Source organism: Chaetodon trifascialis, chromosome 13, assembly GCF_039877785.1.
Source record: "Chaetodon trifascialis isolate fChaTrf1 chromosome 13, fChaTrf1.hap1, whole genome shotgun sequence".
In the NCBI taxonomy this organism is placed as follows: domain Eukaryota; kingdom Metazoa; phylum Chordata; class Actinopteri; order Chaetodontiformes; family Chaetodontidae; genus Chaetodon; species Chaetodon trifascialis.
The window spans coordinates 21,476,522-21,491,817 of NC_092068.1; the positions used below are offsets into that span (position 1 = coordinate 21,476,522).

A 15,296-nucleotide genomic window follows, 5' to 3' on the forward strand; every position below is an offset into this window, starting at 1 on the left:
TGGTTGATGAAACCTAGTGGCTAGCTGTCACTCAAAGCGGCCATGCCCATAATTGTACCTAACTTTAAGCCTTAGCATGATTTAAACAAGTCAGTTATATAAAAATTCACCCTTGTACAGTGTCATGAATGGAAAAATGAACTACAAAGACCAAAACTGTTTTTGTGCCAGGATGTAAACTTTATTTCTGCTGTGATGTTGGGCATTTTGATAAGTGGTGGTTGACTCACTGTTGGAGCCAGGAACTGCAGTTTTTGGCACTTCGGTGCTCTCAGGTCTAACTTGTCCTATAGGTGGCGCAGGGTTGCACACATGGAACTGACCAAAGAGGAACATTTGAGGTACATCACATTGAAAACAGAGCATCTATAAAGCAAACCTCCTTTACGGAAATGTCACAAATTCTGAGATAAACTTTGCACTGAGGCTCACTGGGTCCAGTAAGGTTAAATCATCCTGAGATGACACTCCGGCTTTGCAACACCGCCAGAAAGCCATTAAAGAGCGAAAATATGAAACCCCCTTTTTAATACCAAGAGTTGTGAGGAACAGGGCAGAAGATGACAGCCCATTTGCACTTCAACTTCTTTCATCAGCCGTCTGTGGTAAACATTTCCTGCTACAGCGGGAGCCATTACAGAGCCGAGCTGTGGAAACTCACAGTTGGATGACTGAGAAGTCTGCTAATGATGTGAAGCGTGACAACATGACTGAAAGCACGGCTGCTTTCAGACCTTTAGACAATCACACAACCCTTGAGACATCACACAACTGTCCATTAGCAGCATCCAGTGTGACCCACTTCCACTAAAACTGTGAAGGCCGGCTGAAAAGGAACTAAAGGTGTCGAATCTGAAGGCTGCAGTGATTATATCAATGAGCTGTGCACATGTGATCCATGTTGTTAAATACAGCCGCACTATAAAGATTTTCACTGGTTACACAGGAGTGTGTGGTTGCTCATGTGTCCAGTCAGAAATCTGAATCTGTCGGGTTTATCAAACTGTACTGAAGCACAGTGTGGTTGTCCTGTAAGTGGAACAGCTCAGATTTGGTTTCCAGCTCAGAACAGTAACAGTTATGCCGTCACCTCGAAAGTTCTCCAACTCTAAATCAAGAGCCGACCATAAACCATTTTGTTCAGTGGCCTTTTCTTAACCTGTCATGCCGGTGGTTTATCAAAACTTAAATCTCTTGAGAGACACAAACAAACAAAAATAATCCCTCTCTGAACTCATCACTGGAAATGACGACCCCCAGAGGGATGGTATGAGATGCAGGGTGGGGGGGTCTTTGTCTCTGCTTGTGAACGTTTCCTTATGTCAGGCTGTTCTGAAGGGGCTGCATGGAGTGTCACCATCTTGCTGCAACCACCTGTTTCTCTGCTCCCCGGGTGAATCGAGCCTCCCCTTAAAGCCTTTTGTCTCTAGTCTGGTTTCTGGAAGTTTCAGAAGGTCCTTACAGAAGGACTTTCAAGGTGTTAATGCTTAAGAAATATACCTACATAAAGAAAATTGAACAAAAATGTGCACGAACGAATGCTGGAACAGCTGGCAAAGTGTCGCTGTCCATGGTGCTGAAGTTCTTCAGAGGACACAAACACTTAGTTGTGTTGTCCTTCTGCTCTTGTCTTCTTCTATGTTACTATTTTCTGTATCATTTTACAAAATATGTAGCAGTTTGTAATCGTAGAATTGGGAAAAATGTTTCATTGATCATACATTTCCTTCTAAGCGCCTCAAATCTTCACTGTTTCTATGCAACAAATAAAGATATGAAGCCTTGGTAACATTTTACTTTCTTCAACACTAAATTTACTTCCTGTTTCTATAACATTTTTGTCTATTTATTTTGTTCTGTTCCATTTTTTATCTGTCTATATCTATCAATGCGAGGAAAGAAGGAGACATCTTAAGAGAAAAGAAACGCACTCTGTGTTTTCATGTAGCGTTAACTGAACTTCATGTCAGTCAGCTGACACCCATGGGGATGAAGTGAAGGTCACTCGCTGCTTTGTATTCAGAAATGTCAAAATGTCACATCCTTCTTTATGATCCGACCCATGGCCTTTTCACTTAGAAACCCTGAATAAGATGACCTCACCTAAAAGGTTTGGGGTAAAGGCTCAGTACTGTGGAGTGTTTGAAAACTGTCAAACGCACTAAATATTAACCATCAGCAGCTTAAACTCTACATGCATTGTCTTCCAAAAACCCAAAGTGATCAAACTCATGTCCCGAAAACCGTCAAACAATCAGCCAGACAAAAGACTCAGCTTTGAAAAATAAACCAATATCTTTTATTTGGTGAGTGGTGTACATCACTATATGTGCTAAAGGCAGGTCTATGCTCAGTTATGATGTCTTTGCTCTACATATTGAATAGTATAAAGTGATTATATGCATCTGCGTCCATTCAAAGTGTGTTCCACTTCCTCTTGCTCCTTTGTCTTTTTATCATCACATGACCACGTTTAGATTCTCAAAATAAAATTAAATAAAAGTCAGTCAGCACTTACATCATGATTGCACCATTGAAAATTGATTGACGACTGTTAATTTGGACACTTTTTGTTCCATGTGTAGCTGAACAATAAATCTACAAAGAGATATCATTTCAGTGAAACAAAATCAGTCATATGTTTCATTGTAATTCAATGCAACTATTGTTCTATTAAAGGTAAAAGAGACAATAGAATTTTTATAAAGCAGTGAGTCCACTGAAAATCAATGGTGCTGGAGTTCTCCATTGAAAGTTGACTATTGGTTTGGCTTAGTGAAGTTAATCAGAACTCAATCAGACGGATGTTCCCTTTAAAAAAATCCTGAAAGGCTAAAAGGGTAGCGGATGCATTAAAAACAAGATAAATAAATACCAATGTTGTTCCATTGATGTTCAACAGGTCAAATGTTTAAGTGAAACTCAACAGGAAAAATTCATTCAAATTTAATGGAACAGGTATTCCATTGAACATTATGGGGAGAAATATGTCCATTGAAAGTTAATAAAACAGTTTTCTTGAAAGAAAATGTGACAAATGTTCCATTGATTTTTGTTTTTAATAAAGCAGTGATTTCACTGGAAGCTAATGGTGCTAGTGTTCCACTGAAAGTTAATGGAACTTCTGGTTAGTGAATACGAGTCAGAATTCAATCACACGGGTGTTTCATTCAAAGTCAATCGGGACAAACGCTGATCTCTTGAAGCTAAAGTGACAATAGATCCACTGAAAGTTAATGGCAAAGTTACTTTATTGAAAGAAAACACTGTTCCATTAACGTTCAATGGGTCAAATGGGCGACGGCTTCATGAAATGTTATTAGGCAAAATGGCTCAATTGAAAGTTTGGTCTTAATGTTCCATTAAATTCCATTTTGTGCTATACAAGTATTTTTCGACTAAAAGTGGAGGGCTATGGTTCATTTGAAGTTCCACTAAAATATCTGCAAAGCAGTGATTCCACTGAAAGCAAATGGTGCCAGTGTCGCTCTGAACAGTAGCTCATTTTCCATTGAAATTTAGAAAATTCATGACAATTCATTTCCACTCAGAGTTAACTGAACAAACTTTGCTCACTTAGTTACAGTGACTGAAAGTCAATGGGAAAGTAAACACTGCTCTATTTACATTCAGTGGGTCAAATGTTTAGTTGATGGGACAAATTTTACTCAAATTCAACAGGACAGTAGTTTCTTAAAACATTTTTAGGACAGAAATCATCCCGTTGAAAGTTAATGGAACAACAGTGATCTTAGAAGGAAAGTAAAGGTGGTATTTTTGTTTATATTTACTGCCGCCTGTTGTCATTTCCAAACGCTGAAAACCAAACTGCACATGGACATGCATGTTGCTCAGTGTGGCCCGTAGAGTGTCCGGGCCAGAATCTTCAGTGATTAGTATTGTATATACTGTATATATACAGTGTAAACATGTACTGTGTGTATGAATAAATAGATAACCACATTGGAGAACACATCATCATTGGTTAATTTGACTTTCGAATGTCCTTTGGATTAATACTGCGCTGTTTTTGGAATGGGCGGTTTCATGAGGATGACTTGAGGTATTCACTCGAGTGCGGACCCCTCCTCAAAGTGGCTGCAGAAACGAAGGAGAGGGGAGAAAATAAACAGAGAGGATCGTTATTTATTTAGACGGCCTGAAAACGGACAGTATTAATGCAGTAATATATACGTTTTCTTCCTTATGGGTTTGTTGTAAATGTCATGCATCTTCAGAAATATTGGTTTGTGTGTGTGTGTGTGTGTGTGTGTGTGTGTGTGTGTGTGTGTGTGTGTGTGTGTGTTCCTACCAGCTGAAAGTTGTTCAGGAGGTGATCTACGTTGATGTCGTTGTAGCTCTCCTGGAAGGTGCCGGGTTCGTCCATGGACTCCTCTGGGTCGCTGGTTCCGGGGTCTTCTAGGCTGTGTGTGTGTGTGTGTGTGTGTGTGTGTGTGTGTGTGTGTGTGTGTGTGTGTGTGAGGGGCAGGAGGTAGAAAGTCGATGCACATGAAAAACTTTACTCCATAACATTTTGTTCATTCACATATAAAAAATTCTAAAACACAGTTTGGCGAAGCATGTTGGAAACTACAACAGCACACCTGACAAAAACTCTTTTTTGGCCCGAATGATATGAAAGAGCTGCCTTTGTTACTTCCTGTGTATTATTTCTTAATCATACATTAAAATGTTCTGCAGATTCATAACTGTAAACTTCTCTGGTTCCAGTGTAATAGGATTTTGGTTATCATTTCTTTTATGTGAGTTTAATTTTTGTTTGTTACAGGAGCCTACATGTTCAACAAAGTTGGTTCTGTTTAACTTTTTTAAGCAGTAGCAGATGTGGCTGTTTGGTTTTGGTCCAATAATCAGCTGATTAGATTTTTTGTTGCTTTAGATATGAGATTTTCTCCTTTATTGCCTCTTTTTATGACTGATGATTGCACTGTGTTCATAAAATGCCATGAAAGTCCATGTTAGCTGCTAAATGGTGTTTCATTCACAGGCTGATTATCAGAAAATGATACCTGGAAGACAAATATGAACAAACATAAACTGTTTTGAACGCTGCAGATTAAAATTTTGGAGAATCGGATTGTAAATACATTTTGAAGAGAAGGAACGCTGTTAAGTAAAAGTAACATTATAAAGCAAACAGAGACGGCTTTCCCTGCCAGTCAGCTGACTTTACTTCACTCATTGTTAGGTATCCATCAGTTTTTGGCCATGCAGCTGTTGAACCATGCTTTACTTTAAACCTACTTTCAAAACATATCTTTTCACAGAGTAGGTGGAGGTGAGGGTGGGGAGGACTGATGCCTACCTTCTCTTTCCTGTTAAGACTGAGTTCAGGTACTTCTTGACGGCCATCTGTTTGCGGAAGCGGCTGTAGTTGTCTGTAAAGATGGCGTCTGAGTGGCGCTTCACTGGCTCCTCCATCAGCTCATCACTGGACAGAAGAGGAGGATGACGGCATGAGAGTGTCACAGCTCAGAGGGCAGCAGGTCTCAATGCAGAGTCAGCTCAGGATACATGGTGTCCTTCCTCTCTGTTTGTACGTGTGTGTGTGTGTGTGTGTGTGTGCATCCCTCCTGGCTGTATAACAAACATGTAATGAAGCAGCAATGGCATAAATTAACCTTTAAAATGTTTACTGAGTTACAAAATGCATCATCAAGCAGGTCGGGTCTTTTCATCTTTTCATTGCAAATGTCAGCTGATCCTCTGGTGTTAAACTGTGTAACATTCATAATAATAAAATGATGCATTTTTACTTTCTGCAAAGAGTCTCCCTGAATGTAAAAGTTACAAATGCGGTTTTGACAAGAAAAATTGAAAACTTTTCTGAAACTTTCTCTGAATTTATTTGTATTTCACTTGATTTTATCACTGAAGGAATTTGCGGACAACGCTGATGAAATCTGGGAAATAAAACCTTATCGAAATAGCAAAGTTTTGATATTAATTTTATCAAAAACTTCAGCTTCATGACTAATTTTCAAGCACATTTCTGACTGATATGCTTTGATTAACAAACCTACTAAAATTGAATGTATTGCCAGAATCCTGGAAGGACAAAGAGGGATGCACAGTCTAGTTTTCCTCTCACAACTCAACCCTGCTTTTAAAGCCCTGATGTGTTCTCCTTAACAACATTCAAAGGACAGTTTGACACACTCTGAGGGGACATTTCTCCCACAGTTTTCAGGGCGACATCAGACTTCCACAGCCGTTTACTGTTCTGTTCTGTTCTCTGGTGGGTTTGAGTTCAATCGTTTTAAAGGAGAGGCTGATGTTTCATAAATCTGAAGCCAGGTTTTAAACTGATCTTCAGTTCTGTCCTGGTTTGACAGGTTTACACAGCAGTTTATGAAGAGGTCCACAGCCTGGCATCGGATATTGATAGAGAAAAAAGTTTCCTGAAGCTTCATGAAATCCCATTTAGCAATTTCAAAGTCAATCAGCCAATAAGCAAATAACTAAAGACCTTAGTTTTCCTCTCATTCGTGATTCAGAAGCGAAAGCCTCGTCCTCTGCCTCTCCGGTCTCCCGCTCTCTCCGGAGGTGACCTACCTGACCCGCTTCCCGATCAGAGACTCCAGGTACCTCCGCGCTGATAGCTGTCCGAGGAGCTTGCTGTACCCGCTGGTGAACAGACCGTCCGCGTGTCTCGTCGGTCTACACAGCATCACAAAAACATTCAAGTCTGATTACAACTGATGCATTAAAACACCAGATAGAGACACATGGACACAAAAAGACGCGCATCAGCTCCAATTCTGATGGCATTGATAGCGACGATGGTCGCGAAGGGTTTCATGCTGCTGAAAAAAGTATCTTACATAGTGATGCAACGAAGAAACGGCCATGATTCAGTCAGTATATTTGCCATCAAACTGATCCCGTTTATGTTCATATAGATCAAGAGACATAATGCAGGACAAGATCACAATTTAAGTTCCATCTTTGTTTACAGGGTTACTATAAATTATTATTAAAAGTATACTATCGAAATATTAAAACGCTTCACACGGTTTTTATTATTTTGTCATTGAAGGAGCTTTTCGCTGTTCGCTTTCACTCATGCGACCTCTGACATCAAGTAGACCAGAACATAGTGCCAATATATATAATATTAAAATTTGAAATTATCTGTGGCAATAGTTACAACAACAAAAAGTCAGAAAGATTCAGGAATTGTCTGCGTCTGGAGACAAAGTAGCTCAAATTCATCGACAGGTCTAATCATTTTTTTTCTTCTTCTCAGCAGTTTAAGTTGGGAAAACACAGGTTAGTCTTACCTCATGGATGTGTATGGCAGACTCAGAGTCCGTGAGTACAACACACTGCACAGGGCTATTAGGAAAAGCAGCTGGGGGCCGGTCCGTTGTAACATCGCTTTACACCTGAGGATGGAAACGGTAACGGGTTATTCTCCTTCTAGCCTGAACACAATGAGCACACCAGGTCCGCCGACAGACACAGTCCTGCTCTATCCTCCACTGCGAGCGAGTTCTGCCGGCGAGTTCTATTCATTATCTTAATTTACGCGCAACAATCAAGTCGTAAACTCGTGGTTAACTGCTCAAGGCAAAGGTGAGGATGGATATCGACCTTTAAACAAACCACTCAGTTAATGGAGAATTTTGTCAGAGGAGAACGAAAGCAAGCAGCGGAATCTAATGCGTAATTACGCAGGCTGATGAGGACAAAACCTCTTACTTCACCTCCGGCACGCTGCAGTTCTGTTGCCCCCGTAGAGACGTTTAACTGTTGAGCTTTTACTCACAGAAATCCTGGAATGAGTTCATCAGCAAAATGCTTTCAGTTTCCTCCAAAAAAGTCAGACGAGTACATTTAACCGTGGAAATGTAAAAATCTCTGTGTGCACTTTCAGCTCACAGCTATCAGAGATCATTTACTGTTTTCATTTTTTGTTTTTAACCGATTCAGTTTTCTGAGTCTTAGCTGAAAAGAGCAAAACATAATAGTATTTTGGCCATGAAAGATAATGATCTTTGACAAATCGCTCGGTCGATGGTGAGTTTTGACACGAGGAAAGAAAAAGAAGTCAGTAAAATCCAATGCGTAATTACGCACAAAGCGGCCACCGGCGAGCACTAAACATCTTATTACAACGCAGCGAAGCTGCGATTCTGTTACCACCATAAACCACAAACCTAAGGTAGTGCATCACGCTGCTGCTGATGCTACAATGCAAAATTAATTTCACGTTAAATTCAATATTCAGTCTTTTGGAGAGATTTATCCAAAACCTGACTAGAGCGCGCAAAAAGAACAAACGCGGAGCCCACCGAGGACGCACCATCTAAAAATGTCTATGTAAATATAAAATCTTACATGTGCTCTAGAGAAAGTTGTCTGCTTTTTGCTCTGTCCGCTGCGCTCTCCAAAGTCCTGATCTCGAGCCGCTGCTGTATCTCCACTCAGTTGACCCGATGCTTCCTGACTCTCCTTGTTTGTCTGTCTTCCTCGCCTTCAGGTCTGCTCGCGTTTTATACACCTGGAGGTTTCTCGTGGAGCAGGAGGGGACAGCAGATTCGATCAGGGGCCTGAGACGTCAGCCGCTGCTTCCGTCATCGGTCTTGCTCACGGTCGGAACCAAACAGGCCTATGGTGAAAGTTTTCCATATTTCATATTTCAGTGTAGATGAATTTGTGGTCTGGCATCTGAAAGAGGCTCATAGAGTCTCAAACTCAAACCAAATGATAAAACACCTTAACAAACTATCACTGAGGCTGTGCAGAAATCCATAAATCGTGGACTTGGAAGTCTTTCTCTAACTTCATGATCTGAGTCATGATCTGTGCATGTCTGTTTTTAGCTGATGTAAAATCAGCATAATGTCTGAGAGCTGCTCTCTGCTCAAGGGATATGTCACAGTGGCAAAATAATTGTAAAAATTACGTTCCCTCTGGAATAATCAATTAATTGTGAGAATCCTCCGCTGACACGTTCGCTTCTTCACACAAGTTCACCGCCAAAATACCTTCCAGTTCCTCAAACAAAGCTTGCAGACTGAAGTTAACAATGAAAAGATAACAGTCACCTCTATGCCTTTCTTCAGTACTGACTGTAAAATGTGCAGTTACCTGTTAGAAATACACTACACTAAGCATTCATGTCGCACATCTCATGAGGAACTGTCAGTGAGAGTCCAGCCTGTAGCATATCAGTGACTTAATCAAGAACCAAGACTGTCAAATCTGTCATAATGCTCTCTTTCTACTGCCTTTGAGTTATCAGACTGTTATGTTCTTTAAAAACAATGTATAAAAACTGCACCATGATGAAAATTGGTGCTAATTTCTCTCCAGGTTTAAAAGGCAGAACAAAGGTAATCACAGGCCAACTGCAGCATGTGGACCCCGCTTTGAATGACCTTGATTCTTGTCATAAAAGCATGTTTTTGTTCAATATATAGCTGCAATTATTGAGCTATAAATATTTCCTTTTTTATTTGATGTCCCATCATGAGAAATATTTAATTCTACAACAAGATCAAAATCCTGCTGCAGCCATTTGTTTGTTTGTTTGCAAGTGCTGAGCACCACTGAGGGTGCTGACGACTGAATAAAAACACCTGCATCTTTGCAGATTAGATAAATACAGTAACGTTTTTCAGGGTGTTTGTAAGATACTGACACTGTTTTCTATTTCAGGTCGTGCTTTAACAAAAGGACGCCACACAGGACTGAAGTGTTTCTGAATCCACCCACAGTGTCCCTGATTTACTCTGCTGGAACGGCACAGTGAATTAGTCGTGACCATCCATCCATCCATCCATCCATCCATCCATCCATCCATCCATCCATCCATCCATCCATCCATCCATCCATCTAAATGAGTGTGAACCATTTAGCCAATATCACTGCAGAGAAAAAGATGATTGGCTTAGACGTGACTTCCAGAGTGACTGCAGAGCCTCTGTCAGAGCAGAGAGATGAAAAGAAAAGATAAAACAAAAAGAGGTGACAGTGATGTTAAGTTAAACAGATAAACATAAAGCCATAAACACTTGACAACTTTAAGTTATATTATGTCACAGTAGCCACAAAAGTTGTAATACTTCCATATAGAATGCTATTTCTATTATCTTAACTATGTTAGAGTTCAACTGATATAGCTTTTGATATATTTAAAATACACGGAGAATATTTTGTCTTTATTTAATATCTTAAACGTACGATACTTGTAACGTGTTTCATCCTGTTAGCGTCTCTTCCCCCTCTGTGTGAATGGTATCCTGACTTTTTGCTGCAGACTGTCCTCTTTCCACGTCGTCATTGTTTGTGCTGCCAGCACCTGGAAGCTGCTTGACATCTTCTTTGCAAACTGGTTTTACGTTTTGTGTTTACCACTGGCCAAAATGGGTCAGCTCACGGGTCACAGCAATGAAAAATATATTTGAGAAATTCAAAAGTAATGAGGCGTATGATGAGATAAGTCCCTAAAGGTGGGAGGTCTGAAAAATATCATTGATTTATTCTTGTATTTCTGGTTGCATACCTGATGATGAACACAAATTTTATTCGCCGCCACATCGTGACAGCGGCGTTGTCTCTGGCCTTCCCGGCTTGTTGATATGTCCTCCCAGTCAGCAGATGACCCCCACCCCCTCCCTCCTCTTAACCATGATGGCACCATCTGAACCTTAATGTGATCAGTCCAGAGAGAAAGTAGATTACGCAGAAGTCCACGGGAGAAGGAGCTGGTCTAATTGACAGCGGTGATTGGAGACAGATCCCTGCAGGAAGAGGACGCTGATTGAGGAAACATCAGCGTTATTATGTTGATGGAATGTACGGATGAAAACGTTCCTGCAGACGAGTAACAGGCCGTCTCACCTCTGTACGCTGGACGACACAGAGGAGGACAACAGGAACACAATGTCTTCTTTTTTCTTACGGGTGCTTTGACTACGCCTCGTAATACCTCTACTACGACTGAGTCTTACTGTCCTAGGTGATACATCTCATCAGGGCTGGACTGATGATCACCAGGGGAAAAATACCTCATTCCTTCTGACCTCTGAGAGCTGTGATCATCATTTAACGCAGCTCTGTGCTGATGGTGTTTCACATCACATCACAAACTTACTTTCTGCACTTTAACATTTGCTGACATCCATTACATCCATGCAATATTACATTTTATTATTACTGTGCTTTAGTAGAAAACACTTTATTTTATCATCCATATCTTACATGTGCAATTCAAAAAAATTCCATTTCAGGGCAACCTTTTAATATTAATGCAACATTATTTTTATACTCTTTTATATATAATGTACAGTTAATTTTATTTTGTATCCTTTTTATTGTCTAATTGTTCTTTTTCAATTTCTCCCTTTTATTCTTGCTATTATACAACTTCTGCAATTTAATTTCCATAGCATGGATCAAGAAAGTTGTATCTTGTCTTATCTTGTGTATTCACATATGGACACACATATGGAAAGTAAGAGTACTCAGATTAGTTTTTTGTTGTAACGAGCAACATAACACGTTCATTGTGAAAGTTGAGAAATCAGTTATTTAGTTGCATTTTCAAATAAGTAATCCCTTACTGTTAAAATTTTAGTGTATGAAGGACAAGAACATCACAGTCAGATGCAAAGTGTGCCTCTGTCACAGATGTCCGTCAGCTGTGAAGACCTCGACTTTAAATCGGAAGGAGCGTCTGCTCCACAGCACTCAGCTGCCCTCAGTTTCTGTTTACTTTCATGTGCTTCAACTGCAGTTGAATTACACAAACATGTTGTATGAGCTTGTTAGGCGACATGCATCAAGCCCCAGTACACTCCTGATTTTATGTTTACGGTAAACAAACATAATCATTAATAAAGGGCCTTCTGTTATTCCTGCTGTTAGCCTGCAGAGTTACAGATTACGGGCTGTAGACGATGACAGTAGAGTCACTGAAAGGCAGACACACAGCAGGCTGCACACCCTCCTCTGCCTTTCAGCCTCTTCTACCTGAACCACAGCCTGAACCCAGAACCAAACCCGTACCTTTCAGCTGCCTCATTCTTGTTCTCTGAACAAACTTTTTAGCCAGATTGCATTGTGGGTAATGTCGACACCAGATTCTGACAAAGAGGAAGAATTCAGGGACTAAAAAAAGATAGTATCTATTTTGTTCTGTTCTATTTTTGTATCTGTTGTGCCTCCAACAATATTATAGGAGCGCAAAGCTAAATCAGTGGAGAATATATATGAGTATTATCAGCCAAATGTTCTTAAAATATCAAAGTACATGTAATGCAGAATGGCTTTCACAGGGTATCATTATATTACTCTGTTTTCATCACAAACGAATACATGTAAGAGCATCACATGTTGAACAACCATAGTTTTCTATCTAAAAGGTAATTAGTAACGTAAGTCTCAGATGAATGTAGTGGAGTAAAAAGTACAATATTTTCCTGTGAAAGGCAGAAGCATAAAGTAGCATAGAATGGAAACACATGTGATGTATAAATACCTCAAAACGGTACATACGTACAGTACTTTCCATTCCACCACTGCGTGCACTACCACAAGCCCTACTGTTGTACTATTACTGATTCATATTAAAGTCACCAAACACTTTTTTATTTTTTAAAGAACTCGTCTGTATTAAAACAAAATACTACAAGGTGAGCAGTATGAGCAGTGGAATCGACTCTTAGGTCCAAATGGTTCATGTCCTCGTAATGAGACACTTTGCATCACGACTCTCCCACCAGCCGGTGTGATGAGGGGAATCCCCTGGCTTGCTGAGTGCCTCCTCTGCACCACATTATCCAATTAGCAAAGCATAGAGTGACGACTCTGATGGCAGATTACTGCTGGCAGCCCGACGGGACTCACTGGGGTCTCTCTCTGTCGCTCCCTCTCTCCTGTGTGTGTGTGTGTGTGTGTGTGTGTGTGTGTGTGTGTGTGTGGCAGGTGGAGAGGTGGAATAAAGATACTGGGCTAAGACACTGATTGTTAACGGTGAACGAGAGAAACAGAAGCAGAGACGAGATAGCAGAGCGACTGAAAGAATGACAGGAGAGGGTGAAAAATCTCGATAAAAAAAAAGAAAATACAAGCAAATTAAAACACATCTGGAAATTCTTGTCAGGTCGAGCTTGCAAAAGGCTGCAGCTCCCAAACAAACAGCAACACACGCAAAGAGTGGAGGAATAAGTAAAATTCAGACCCTTTACTTAAGTAAAAGTACAAATAGTACACTGTGAGAACTCTCAACTGAAAGTGACAGTCCTACATTTAAAATCTTACTTCAGTGAAAGTATGGAAGTATCAAAGCAAACAGCTCTTAAAGCACGAGGGGTGAAAGTACTCACTGTGCAGTAAACTGGTTCCTGTCAGTGTTTTACTATGATGTTTTTAATTGCTATTACTGGTGCATTGATGTGTGTGTTGCATTTTACTGCTGCAGATGTTTAAATTTGAGCTAATTTTAACTACTTCACATACTGTTGGCTAGTTTAACCTACAGCAATGCATCATATTCTATAAGCATGAAGAGCAATAAGCATGTATATCATCATGTTTGTAGCGTTGCTGTCCTGTGAGAAACGCAGTCAAAAGTCAACTTTTCATGGGCTCAGAAAAGAAGCCTGTTTTCTGCTTTGAGACAATAACTTTCCAGCTAAGAGTTTATTCATCTTAAGAGCTCATAAAAAAACTTCAACGTTCAATTTATTTACAATCAATGCATTTGGAGATACGTGGTTTTCCCTGGACAGGAAGCGCATGCCTTTACAGAGAGAACAATAATAATAATATGACAGTTAAAGCCATGAGTCCAAACTGCACAAGGCCGTCAGTGAGAAGGCACCCGAGAGAAAATACCACTACAGAGGCTGCAAGATCCTGCAAATTTAAGTTATTCACAGAAAAATGAGTAAAAAAAGATGAAAAACACTGCCACCTTTGTGCAAAAAAGGGAATAACAGCGTGAAAAATATGGAAGCTTATTGGCACAAAATGACAAAAAATTCTGTATTTCAATCTTAAATGCAACATTGTTTTTACATGTAAATTTATGCTTAGAAATACAGTTAAAAGAAGTTTAAGAGACAAATATCAATAGGCATCACTGCATTGGTGGGGGGAAGTAATGCTAACAGTGTTTGTTTGACAGTATCATGACATCCCTCCACAGACAAATGACAGGCCTTTACACTCATCTGAAATGTCGTCATAGGTGCCGCTGTCAAGCAGGTTTCCATCTCCCATGTGGGAAGACTCCTCTCCTCCTGGCTCACTGCGGACCCAGCTGGATTTAGTGATGGATTGCAGTCCACAACCAGAGGAGATTAGCCTGATAAATTACAGCTAAACTCCCATGATGGCTAAACCTGGTTTACTGCAGCAGGAGACCGGCTGCGTTCAGAGCTGAAAATGGAGACGATAGGTCAACACAGCCGGATGGAATATGGGAAATGAGCAGCGTTAATGCTGTAATGCAAATGACGTGATTACGACACAAATCGTGTGCACAAAACTTCCTCCCCGATGGACTGGATAATAGCGTTTACTGGACATATGCGCCAGTTTCGCCATTTTAGCTGCCAAGCAAGTTTTGGCAAGTGACGACTGTGGTTATGTTGAAGGAAAATAAGACTTAACTTTGTATTTGTTAGCTTTGAAAACCAAGTGAAGTCAAAATAATAAGTCACCATTTTGGAAAATATACCCATTCACTTTCTTTTCAATCTTAAACAGCGAAGATTGATATCGATCTCACATCAGGTTAAACATGGAGCAGGATTCAGCCTGCGGTTAGCCTAGCTTAGCATAAAGACTGGAAACAGTGGGAAACAGATAGCGTGGCTCGGTTCAAAGCTCTCTAAAGCTCAGTGACCTTGTGGTCCCACCATAGAAAATGTCTAAATTAGCTTCTTTTGTTATGCTACAGATTTGCTGCATTTATGTGAAAACAAAATAACAACTACCTTTTGCTAGCAGTTTGTCAGATATTCATAATTCATCCAGTGAATTATGATACATACACAAGCAGAAATACACAAGCAGACAGGTGAGCTTTCCACTATATTTGGTTTCACACAAACACAGCAACACACACAAGTAGAAACTCATATCTTTTACTTCCTTACACACGTACACACACACACTCTACACACTCATCAGAGCCGGGTCCCTGGAGGTCCCTTTAATGGAGGCCATGTTTTGGTGTGCGGCCTCCTGTACAGATCAATTAGACCACCAGAGCTCTTCATTGCATCCTAAATTAACTAAACACATAAATACATTTG

General features: G+C 40.3%; 1 protein-coding gene across 1 annotated transcript; it reads right to left on the minus strand.

The window, feature by feature from the left end:
- Positions 1–2,276: 2,276 nt before the first annotated feature.
- Positions 2,277–8,646, minus strand: vip (vasoactive intestinal peptide). Its single transcript, XM_070977560.1, has 6 exons — positions 8,365–8,646; positions 7,305–7,409; positions 6,577–6,681; positions 5,327–5,452; positions 4,313–4,424; positions 2,277–4,098 (listed from the first exon to the last, which is right to left on the minus strand). Coding segments are annotated over exons 1-6 (459 nt in total). The 5' UTR covers positions 8,367–8,646; the 3' UTR covers positions 2,277–4,089.
- Between the last annotated feature and the right edge of the window lie 6,650 nt (positions 8,647–15,296).

Excerpts from the sequence above, each read along its gene's own strand:
- vip (XM_070977560.1), bottom strand. Across the intron at positions 6,682-7,304 it reads CTGCCATACACATCCATGAG|ACCGACGAGACACGCGGACG; the intron begins GTAAGACTAACC and ends GATGCTGTGTAG. Across the intron at positions 4,425-5,326 it reads GTCTTAACAGGAAAGAGAAG|CCTAGAAGACCCCGGAACCA; the intron begins GTAGGCATCAGT and ends ACACACACACAG.